Source organism: Oncorhynchus mykiss, chromosome 19 (genome assembly GCF_013265735.2).
Source record: "Oncorhynchus mykiss isolate Arlee chromosome 19, USDA_OmykA_1.1, whole genome shotgun sequence".
Classification (NCBI taxonomy): Eukaryota; Metazoa; Chordata; class Actinopteri; order Salmoniformes; family Salmonidae; genus Oncorhynchus; species Oncorhynchus mykiss.
Window position 1 is genome coordinate 5551623 of NC_048583.1, and position 12329 is coordinate 5563951.

General features: G+C 42.9%; 1 protein-coding gene across 9 annotated transcripts in view; it reads left to right on the forward strand.

The window, feature by feature from the left end:
• The window catches only part of npnta (nephronectin a), a 61068-nt gene extending 52466 nt beyond the window's left edge, over positions 1-8602 (forward strand). For all 9 annotated transcript variants that reach the window (XM_036954035.1, XM_036954034.1, XM_036954040.1 and 6 more), the window contains 3 exons: positions 1338-1436; positions 2153-2412; positions 7107-8602. In XM_036954035.1, the coding sequence (XP_036809930.1) occupies positions 1338-1436; positions 2153-2412; positions 7107-7217 (470 nt within the window). In that variant the 3' untranslated portion in view covers positions 7218-8602. The remainder of the gene's footprint in view (positions 1-1337; positions 1437-2152; positions 2413-7106) is intronic.
• Positions 8603-12329: the final 3727 nt, after the last annotated feature.

The window sequence follows — 12329 nt, forward strand, 5'->3', positions numbered from 1 at the left end:
CAATGTATTTGTTGATGGTTTATGCGGAGTGGCTAAATTAAATGATATGGTGGCTGACACACTTCGATGAACACACACACACACACACACACACACACACACACACACACACACATACAGAACACGCGTGCACGCACAGATGCAAATGCACAATGCACTCACATAAACACACAAGCATACACATACACGCACACACACAAATCCACACACAGTTATCATCAGATTTATTTTGTGAAATGAAGGCTTACTTCGCAGGCAATTCAGATCAGTTCATTCCCATTTCATCCATCACGGCGCTCTCAGTCCACCACTCTAGAGAAATCAATATTTATTGTTCTGTAATATCTTGTGCGTTCACCACCTTTCTTTCACATCTTCTGTATGTTCTTTCATGTACATAAGAGAGAATGAAAATGATGCTGCATCCGTTGGAATCAAAGGCACACAGCAGGAGGGATGTGAGCTACGTTCACGCAAGGAGAGCCTTTGTGTGAGCTACGTTCACGCAAGGAGAGCCTTTGTGTGAGCTACGTTCACGCAAGGAGAGCCTTTGTGTGAGCTACGTTCACGCAAGGAGAGCCTTTGTGTGAGCTACGTTCACGCAAGGAGAGCCTTTGTGTGAGCTACGTTCAAGCAAGGAGAGTCTTTGTGTGAGCTACGTTCAAGCAAGGAGAGCCTTTGTGTGAGCTACGTTCACGCATGGAGAGCCTTTGTGTGAGCTACGTTCAAGCAAGGAGAGTCTTTGTGTGAGCTTAGTTCAAGCAAGGAGAGCCTTTGTGTGAGCTACGTTCACGCAAGGAGAGCCTTTGTGTGAGCTACGTTCAAGCAAGGAGAGACTTTGTGTGAGCTACATTCAAGCAAGGAGAGTCTTTGTGTGAGCTTAGTTCAAGCAAGGAGAGCCTTTGTGTGAGCTACGTTCAAGCAAGGAGAGACTTTGTGTGAGCTACGTTCAGGCAAGGAGATCCTTTGTGTGAGCTTAGTTCAAGCAAGGAGAGCCTTTGTGTGAGCTTAGTTCAAGCAAGGAGAGCCTTTGTGTGAGCTACGTTCAGGCAAGGAGATCCTTTGTGTGAGCTTAGTTCAAGCAAGGAGAGCCTTTGTGTGAGCTTAGTTCAAGCAAGGAGAGCCTTTGTGTGAGCTACGTTCAGGCAAGGAGATCCTTTGTGTGAGCTTAGTTCAAGCAAGGAGAGCCTTTGTGTGAGCTTAGTTCACGCAAGGAGAGCCTTTGTGTGAGCTACGTTCACGCAAGGAGAGCCTTTGTGTGAGCTACGTTCAAGCAAGGAGAGCCTTTGTGGGGTAAAGGTACTTGAAATATGTGAAACATTGTTGTTTAAATTCAGAGGCTGGCTACCTGAGCTGCTCCTTTGATAACGGCCTTTGCGGTTGGATCCGGGACAAGGATGGCGACCTGCACTGGGAGACAACACCGGACCCATCTGGTAAGAACCACAGTTCACTTTTTTAGACTTTTCTTTTTGCTAGCCAGATTAATGCAAAGCGGATTATTCTGGACATTGTTACAAACGGTTCAGATAAAGCAATATTTCCTCAGGGAAGGCAAAAATAAGATACATAAGATAAGATACCCTTTAACCTCACTTTTGCGTTCAGATACTAACATTTTAATGATAAGCACAGACGTTTTCTTTTCATATAAGAACATTGGCTCTAAAAGTGTGTTGCTGGTTTTCCACAGGAAGGTCTGATCCTTGGTAGAACTAGCTATGGTTATTATTCATTGAGAAACAAATGCCTTTTGAAGAGACTGCATTATTCAACAGTATTCAAAACAAAACACTTGATTACAGACGGACAGTTGGTTCAGAGAAAACAAGATGTGTGTTTTTTTTGCAATGGTTCCACTCAATCATATGTCAAGAGTAAATTTAATTCAGCCTAGTCTGACTCTATTTAGTAGTATAACTTTATAGTCCCAGGAGGACATTTTGGGGGGTTTTCGGCACGAATTTCAATGAGGACAATATTCTGTAAAATGGAGCTGCCAATATCAAAGATATGAAGCCATCTGATTGAGACACATCCATCTGAAAACTAAAACCAGTGTTCTAGCATCTCCTTCATTTCCAAATGTTTTCTCCTATTGAACGCTACCCTGATTGTGATATCACTTTCTCTTCCTCTTTCCTCTCCACAGGTGGAAAATACCTCACCATCCCTGAGGTGAGCGACAAGAAGAGCGGGCGAGGGGCGCGCCTGGTCCTCCCGTTGACTCCTCCCTGGAACGACGGTAACCTGTGTCTGTCGTTCCGCCACAAGCTGGCAGGACACCATGTGGGTATGCTCCAGGTGTTTGTGAAGAAAGGGAAGCAGTACAGCCCGGCCGTGTGGGGAAGGACGGGGGGTAGCGGCTGGAGACATACCCAGATCACGCTGTGGGGCACGGGACTTGAGAGTGTGAGTATACAGTAGTGTATATACAGTATATATATATATATATATATATAAACTCAGCAAAAAAAGAAACGTCCCTTTTTCAGGACCCTGTCTTTCAAAAATAATTCGTAAAAATCCAAATAACTTCACAGATCGTCATTGTTAAGGGTTTAAAGTCTGTTTCCCATGCTTGCTCAATGAACCATAGACAATTAATGAACATGCACCTGTGGAATGGTCGTTAAGACACTAACACCTTACAGACGGTAGGCAATTAAGGTCACAGTTACGAAAACTTAGGACACTAAAGAGGCCTTTCTACTTACTCTGAAAAACACCAAAAGATGCCCGGGGTCCCTGCTCATCTGCGTGACCGTGCTTTAGGCATGCTGCAGGGAGGCATGAGGATGCAGATATGGCCAGGGCAAGCAATGTCCGTACTGTGAGATGCTTAAGACAGCACTACAGGGAGACAGGATGGACAGTTGATCGTCCACCACGTGTAACAACACCTGCACAAGATCGGTACATCCAAACATCACACCTGCGGGACAGGTAAAGGATGGCAACAACAACTGCCCGAGTTGCACCAGGAATGCACAATCCCTCCATCAGTGCTCAGACTGTCCGCAATAGGTTGAGAGAGGCTGGACTGAGGGCTTGTAGGCCTGTTGTAAGGCAGGTCCTCACCAGACATCACCGGCAACAACGTTGCCTATGGGCACAAACCCACCGTCGCTGGACCAGACAGGACTGGCAAAAAGTGCTCTTCACTGACGAGTCGTGGTTTTGTCTCACCAGGGGTGATGGTCGGATTCGCGTTTATCGTCAAAGGAATGAGCATTACACCGAGGCCTGTACTCTGGAGCGGGATCGATTTGGAGGTGGAGGGTCCGTCATGGTCTGGGGCGGTGTGTCACAGCATCATCGGACTGAGCTTGTTGTCATTGCAGGCAATCTCAACGCTGTGTGTTACAGGGAAGACATCCTCCTCCCTCATGTGGTACCCTTCCTGCAGGCTCATCTTGACATGACCCTCCAGCATGACAATGCCACCAGCCATACTGCTCGTTTTGTGTGTTTATTTCCTGCAAGACAGGAACGTCAGTGTTCTGCCATGGCCAGAGAAGAGCCCAGATCTCAATCCCATAGAGCACGTCTGGGACCTGTTGGATCGGAGGGTGAGGGTGAGGGCTAGGGCCCCCCAGAAATGTCTGGGAAATTGCAAGTGCTTTGGTGGAAGAGTGGGATAACATTTCACAGGAAGAACTGGCAAATCTGTGCAGTCCATGAGGAGGAGATGCACAGCAGTACTTAATGCAGCTGGTGGTCACACCAGATACTGACTGTTACTTTTGATTTTGACCCCCTCCCGTTTTGTTCAGGGACAAATTATTAAATTTCTGTTAGTCACATGTCTGTGGAACTTGTTCAGTTTATGTCTGTTGTTGATCTTGTTATGTTCATACAAATATTTACACATGTTAAGTTTGCTGAAAATAAATGCAGTTGACAGTGAGAGGAGGTTTCTTTTTTTGATGAGTTTATATATACTCTATCGTTCAAAATGTTGGGGTCACTTAGAAATGTCATTGTTTTCCATGAAAACACTTGAAATTAGTTGCAAAATGAATATGAACTATAGTTAAGACTTTGACAAGGTTATAAATAATGATTTTTAATTGAAACAATAATTGTGTCCTTTAAACTTTGCTTTTGTCAAAGAATCTTCCATTTGCAGCAATTACAGTCTTGCAGACTTTTGGCTTTGTAGTTGTTAAGTGCCGTCCACAGGGTATGGCATGGCGTTGCAAAATGGAGTGATAGCCTACCTTCTTCAACATTTACCCTGTATAAATCTCCCACTTTTACCACCACCAAAGCACCCCCAGACCATCACATTGCCTCCACCATGCTTGACAGCTTAACACCATGCTCCTCCAGCATCTTTTCATTTTTTTTGCGTCTCACGAATGTTCTTCTTTGTGATCCGAACACCTCAAACTTAGATTCGTCTTTCCATAACACTTTTTTTCCAATCTTCCTCTGTCCAGTGTCTGTGTTCTTTTGCCCATCTTAATATTTTATTTTTATTGGCCAGTCTGAGATGTGCCTTTTTCTTTGCAACTCTGCCTAGAAGGCTAGCATCATGGAGTTAACTCTTCACTGTTGACGTTGAGACTGGTATTTTATGGGTACTATTTAATGAAGCTACCAGTTGAGGACTTGTGAGGCGTCTGTTTCTCAAACTAAACACTCTAATGTACTTGCCTCTTGCTTAGTTGTGCACCGGGGCCTCCCACTCCTCTTTCTATTCTGGTTAGAGCCAGTTTGCGCTGTTCTGTGAAGGGAGTAGTACACAGCGTTGTACCAGATCTTCAGTTTCTTGACGATTTCTCGCATGGAATAGCCTTCATTTCTCAGAACAAGAAAAAACTAACGAGTTTCAGAAGAAAGGTGTTTGTTTCTGGTTATTTTGAGCCTGTGATCAAACCCACAAATGCTGATGCTCCAGATACTCAACTAGTCTAAAGAAGGACAGTTTTATTGCATTTTTAATCAGAACAACAGTTTTCAGCTGTGCTAACATAATTGCAAAAGGTTTTTCTAATGATCAATTAGCCTTTTAAAGTTATAAACTTGGATTAGCAAACACAATGTGCCATTGGAACACAGGAGTGAGGTTTGCTGATAATCGGCCTCAGTACACCTTTGTAGATATTCCATTAAAAAAATCAGCCGTTTCCATTTACAATAGTAATTTATAACATTAACAATGTCTACACTGTATTTCTGATCAATTTGATGTTATTTTAATGGACAAAAATGTGATTTTATTTAAAAAACAAGGACATTTCTAAGTGACCCCAAACTTTTGAATGGTAGTGTATATATACAGTACCAGTCAAAAGTTTGGACACACCTACTCATTCCAGGGTTTTTCTTTATTTTTTGTATTTTCTACATTGTAGAATAATAGTGAAGACATCAAAACTATGAAATAACACATATGGAATCATGTAGTAACCAAAAAAGTGTTAGATTTTATATTTGAGATTCTTCAAAGTAGCCACCCTTTGCCTTGATGACAGCTTTGCACACTCTTGGAATTCTCTTCAATGTCTGGGTTAGGGGAGAGTTTGGCCTGCCAGAATTTCCTTGTCACATCGTGCTCTAGCGACTCCTTGTGGTACGCGGGGCACATTGGTGCGGCTGGCTTCCTGGTTAAGCAAGTAGTGTGTCAAGAAGCAGTGAAGCTTGGCAGGGTTGTGTTTCGGAGGACGCATGGCTCTCGACCTTCTCTCCTGAGACGAGATTGTAACTATAAATTGGATATCACGAAATTGTGTAGAAAAAGGGGTTAAAGTAAATTTAAAAAGTAATAATAATAGAGTGTAAAGCAGTATAAAGAAGTATATAAAGAGTGTAAAGAAGTATACAGTAGTATAGAGAGTGTAAAGCAGTATACAGTAGTATGTAGTGTAAAGCCGTATACAGTAGTATAAATACAGAACACCTAATATTAAGTTGCACCCCTTTATTCCCTCAGATCAGCCACAATTCTTGGACTCAACAAGGTGCCGAAAGTGTTCCACAGGGATGCTGACACGTGTTGACTCCAATGCTTCCCACAGTTGTGTCAAGTTGGCTGAATGTCCTTTAGGTGGTGGACCATTCTTAATACACACGGGAAACTGTTGAGATTTAAAAACCCAACAGCATTGCAGTTCTTGACACACTCAAACCGGTGCACCTGGCACCTAGTACCATACCCCGTACAAAGGCACTCAAATATTTGTTATCTTGCCCATTCACCCTCTGAATGACACACATACACAATCCATGTCTCAATTGTCTCAAGGCTTGAAAATCCTTCCTCCCCTTCATCTACACTGATGATTGAAGTGGATTTAACATGTAACAAAAATAAGAGATCATAGCTTTCACCTGGTCAGTCTATGCCATAGAAAGAGCAGCTGTTCCTAAAGTATAAAACAGTATACAGTAGTATGTCTGACACCACACTTGACTTGTCTTTGCCATCTGTGACTGACCTTTAACAACGACTGATACATTGGTTATTGGTGTGTGTGTTTGAATCATGGTTGTCCTCAATTGATGTTCAACTACTACGCTATGGAGGTTCTATGATTGTCGGAGATGGCGAAGTGCCCAGGTGAAGAGCTCTCTCCTGGTGAAGGGCTTTCTCCCTGGCTAACCATTGATGCCCCCCCTCCTCTCAAGTCATACCAGAGACTGCCTTTCTCCCTGGCTAACCATTAATGCCCCCCTCCTCTCAAGTCATACCAGAGACTGCCTTTCTCCCTGGCTAACCATCGATGCCCCCCTCCTCTCAAGTCATACCAGAGACTGCATTTCTCCCTGGCTAACCATCGATGCCCCCCTCCTCTCAAGTCATACCAGAGACTGCCTTTCTCCCTGGCTAACCATCGATGCCCCCCTCCTCTCAAGTCATACCAGAGACTGCCTTTCTCCCTGGCTAACCATCGATGCCCCCCTCCTCTCAAGTCATACCAGAGACTGCCTTTCCATACTACCTCTGTCGGAAGCTGACTAGACACCATTCACATTCCATTTTGATAATTAGTTGTACCTGTTTTTTTTTGTTTTTTTTGCTTTGAGATTACATTTTGTAATCGAAAGTGCTATATAAGCGAAATAACTTATTTATTGTGCTGTGTTGTTGTTCCCAGGTGATTCTGAAGGGCGAGCGCGGGCGTGGCCGGAGCGGAGAGATGGCCGTGGATGACATCACCTTGAGAAAAGGTTCCTGCACCGAGGAGCACAATCTGAGAAGACATTAATACACACAGCAGAGAGAGACAGATATGGAGAGAGAAAGAGAGAAGTGGAGAGAAGATAGAGCCCAGGGAGGAGCAGACTCTGATTGGACCCCCATAGAGGGTCCAAGAGCACCTCTGGGAAGAAGGGGCATTTCTCTCTGCCTGTCAACCAATAAGAAGACCGCACCAAACCTGTCCACCAACAAGAGGACTGCAACAAACCTGTCCACCAATAACTAGACTGCACCAAACCCTTCCACCAATAAGAAGACTACCCCAAACCACAGGGGAGAAAGAGGGTCCACCATGTGATCCCCCACCACCCCTACCCACTCTCTCCAACTCTCCATCACCCGGTTCCTCACTATTGACCTGTGCTTGCCCCTGGTAACCCTGGAAACGTCCTTGTGAGCACTGCCACCCAGCCAATCACACTTCCCAAAGGCCTCCATCGATGTTTCATCATCTTGCTTTCATATTTTAGTCTGAAGCCATATCTGATTGTTTGCTATCCATCATTTAGATTGTATAACTGTTTTAACCTGCGTCGTGTTCATTAGGTACCAAACAGGGAAAAACTGACTGAAACAGGGAGGGACTACGAGGGCTTGTCCAATAAGAAACAATTATTTACATTTTCCGTTGCAGAGCATTTGAAAACATTTCCTGTTCTGTGCCCTAATGAGCAGGACCCAGGGACAACAAGAGAAGACACCAACCTGTAATGATAATGGGGAGAATGAAAAATTCAAACCCTGCTCCGTTTATTTAGACAAATCAAGTTCTGTAAACTTAGCGCTGAGGCACTCGTATGTTACTATTGCTACAACCGTATGCAAGTTCACATGATAAGCCATTATTATCTGAATTCTGAATTTTAAGATTGACCGTGATTTCTCTCTATGTGCTTTGTTCTATTAAGTGCAAGCTGGTTGTACTGGCGATGACAGTATCAACGATTTCTGGCTCTCACCCAGTGTATTATTGTAAATGTAGTCGTGTGTACATATTCTAGAACACTTTCATGCTCATATTAAGCTGTGTGGTTTATACGTTTATGTAAATTCAGACTTATGTATTAATTGGAGTTGAAAAATGTATGGTTTTTGTTTGTTTCTATAATTCAAGATCAATATATGGATAAACATTTGAACCTTGTGGGAATACAAGGCTGTTTACAGTACATAAATGATCACATCTGTTCATGCTTTATGTTGAATTACTAGATCGCTTCCTCAGTAGTTTCTTAACGTTTCGCAGTACACAGTTGCATTATTGTGCCATCTGCCATAATGAAGGTTCTGATCTGTTGGAAATTCAAACTGTACTATATGCATGGATCCGTTCACCAAATTCTCATAATATACTCAGCCAATGATGTAAATAAAAGGACATTGACTGATACATGTTTGACTAAGCGTGTCATTGTCATGTTGTCTTTGTCTTTTCTGTGTGACACACTTTTACATCAAATCTAAAACAAAAAAAACAATGCTTTAAGTGAGAAGTAGGCATTTGTCTGAAGCCAAACATTCACATGAGCACCACAATGACCACTCCACCCACCCATGTTCCACTAAGGTTTTCCCGACACATAGCTTTGACCTACTACAGTAGCTATGTTGCAAAGGAGGTTGGTGGCACCTTAATTGGGGAGGACAGGGTTGTGGTAATGGCTGGAGCAGAATTAGTGGACTGGTATCAAATACATTAAACACGTGGTTTCCATGTGTTTGATGCCATTCCATTCGCTCTGTTCCAGCTGTTATTATGAGCTGTCTTCCCCTCAGTAGCCTCCTGTGCTATGTTGGTCTATTGTACTTCAAACAATGTGTATGCAGGTTGCTTAGGATTCAAACCTTCTCAAACAGCCTAATTAATACTATTTGAGGAGGTGTGCCCACAATAATGTAATTTGTACCGCACACAAGTTCAAGTATTGGATTCTTCACACACCACACTAATACCGTTCCACTACCTTTTCAAGCTTTTTTAATTACATAAAATGAAGCTTTACTTTTATACTTACAATACCATCATGCTTGATTGAGCTGTTTTGTCCTGTAATAATGTGGTGCCTGCCTGTATTTCCATCAACCATTATTTTAGCAATACATGTAATTGAGAACAATTTTTTTTGGGGGGGTCAGTAGGTTCCCAACATAAGTGGTGGTGTGTTGGACACAGTCACTCATATATAGAGGTCTATTCATGGGTTGCATGTTTGTCACAATATTGTTTTGAACGCTCATTTTGGGTTGATGCCCGACTGAGCATTCTACTCAATGCATCGTCAATGAGCCCTGATGAAGATTTCATCCAAAGTCCATTACAGTTGCTTGGAAATACAATGACATTCAAAAGAAGGCAAATAATTAGTAAGAAAACCTTTTGTCATCATTTTGTCGATCAGGAGCTCTACCGAGGCAGTCCCGTTAGATCTCTTATATACAGACAAGTTATATGTGCATGATTTAGCTTATTCGTTCATCATTAACGTTTGGTTCACTCATGTGACCGACCAATACTGGGTCATGCATGTGACAGACCAATACCTCACGAGGCTTCTTCTCTCTAAGCAGAGACCTTGAAACTGAGAGATCTTTCATTCTCAAAACAAGAGTCTGGGAGTACTCCCAAATTGAAGTTACTAATAGTGAGGATTCGTTCAATTAGTCACTTGCATGAACACAGAAAACGGTTATTAGAAAAGCACAAACATAGAACACAGAAATGTAGAAATAGAAAAGCACCAACATAAAATGTTCCATCACATGGGAAAGACAAAGCATTTAAGTGCCTTTGAATGGGGTATGGTAGTAGGTGCCAGGCGCAGTGGTTTGTGTCAAGAACTGCAAATCTGCTTGGTTTTTCACACTCAATCGTTTCCCGTGTGTATCAAGAATGGTCCACCACCCAAAGGACATCCAGCCAACGTGAAGCAACTCTGGAAATCATTGAAGTCAGCATGGGCCAGCATCCCTGTGGAATGCTTTCGACACCTTGTAGAGTCCCTTCCCTGACGAATTGAGGCTGTTCTGAGGGCAAAAGCGGGCGCAACTCAATGTTAGCAAGGTGTTCCTAATATTTGGTATTCTCAGTGTGTATATAATACTGTATATACAGTACCAGTCAAACGTTTGTACACACCTACTCATTCCAGGGTGCACCTACTCATTCCAGGGTACACCTACTCATTCCAGGGTACACCTACTCATTCCAGGGTACACCTACTCATTCCAGGGTACACCTACTCATTCCAGGTTATACCTACTCATTCCAGGGTACACCTACTCATTTCAGGGTACACCTACTCATTCCAGGGTACACCTACTCATTCCAGGGTACACCTACTCATTCCAGGGTACACCTACTCATTCCAGGGTACACCTACTCATTCCAGGGTACACCTACTCATTCCAGGGTACACCTACTCATTCCAGGGTACACCTACTCATTCCAGGGTACACCTACTCATTCCAAGGGTTTTCCTTATTTTTACTATTTTCTACATTGTAGAATAATAGTTAAGACATCAACAATATGAAATGACTCAGAGCCCCACCTGTTTTGAGCTCCACACTATTAGGTAAAAATAAATACATATATATACTTTTTTTTGGGGGGGGGGGGGCTTGCCTGTTTTGCTTGTTATTTTGGTATTAATACGTGATATTATCAGTTTGCAAACAATGTAAAAATAATAACAATTGAGTTAATAAAGCCGCATACAAACATGGTCTCCTTTTTGCTTTCTTGAGTAAGGCAGCTCCAAAATGCAGGTGTTTCAGCCTAGCTCATCACTTTCTGTGGTGGTGGGGCTTGCCAGCAGAAAATACAGAGCGTTGCAAAAGAAAATTACTTCTTAATCTTGGCCAGCTCTGGTAATGTGCCTCTCAGACACCTGTATCGAGACTTCCTAAATCCTAACAAAGATGGTGGATAGAGTGCATTCGGAAAGTATTCAAACCCATTGACTTTTCGACATTTCGTTACATTATAGCTTTACTCTAAAATTGAGTAAATCTTTTTTTCTTTCATCCATCTACACACAATACCCATAATGACAAAGTGAAAAGAGGTTTTTAGAAAGTTTAGCAAATGTGTTTTTTTTAAATAACAGAAATACCAGACAACATGCTTTGAGACTTTACATTTAGCTCAGGTGTATCCTGTTTCTATTGATCATCCTTGAAATGTTTCTACAACATGATTGAAATCCACCTGTGGTAAATTAAATTGATTGGACGTGATTTGGAAAGGCACACACCTGTCTATATAAGGTCCCACAGTTGACAGTGCATGTCAGAGCAAAAACCAAGCCATGAGGTCAAAGGAATTGTCCGTAGCACTCTGAGACAATATTGTGTTGAGGCACAGATCTGGGGAAGGGTAGCAAAAAAATTCCACAGCAATGAAGGTTCCCAAGAACACAGTAGCCTCCATATTTCTTAAATGGAAGAAGTTTGGAACCACCAAGATTCTTCCTAGAGCTGGCCACCTGGCCAAACTGAGCAATCGGGGGAGAAGGGCCTTGGTCAGGGAGGTGACCAAGAACCCGATGGTCACTCTGACAGAGCTCCAGAGTTCCTCTGTGGAGATGGGAGGACCTTCCAGAAGGACAACCATCTCTGCAGCACTCAACAAATCAGCTTGTTGCATGGAGAAGCATGGTGGTGGCAGCATCATGCTGTGGGGAAGTTATTCAGCGGCAAGGATTTGGAGACTTGTCAGGATCGAGGGAAAGATGAATGGACCAAAGTAAAGAGAGAGATCCTTGATGAAAACCTGCTTCAGAGCGCTCAGGACATCAGACTGGGGCGAAGGTTAACCTTCCAACAGGACAACGACCCTAAGCACACAGCCAAGACAAAATAGCCGTGCAATGACGCTCCCCATCCAACCTGAGAGAGCTTGAAAGGATCTGCAGAGAAGAATGGGAGAAACTCCCCAAGTACAGGTGTGCCAAGCTTGTAGCATCATACCTTAGATGACTCAATGCTGTAATCGCTGCCAAAAGTGCTTCAACAAAGTACAGAGTAAAGGGTCTGAATACTTATGTAAATATGATATTTCAGTTGTGTTTTTTTTATACATTTGCAAAAGTTTTTACTTTGTCATTATGGGGTATGT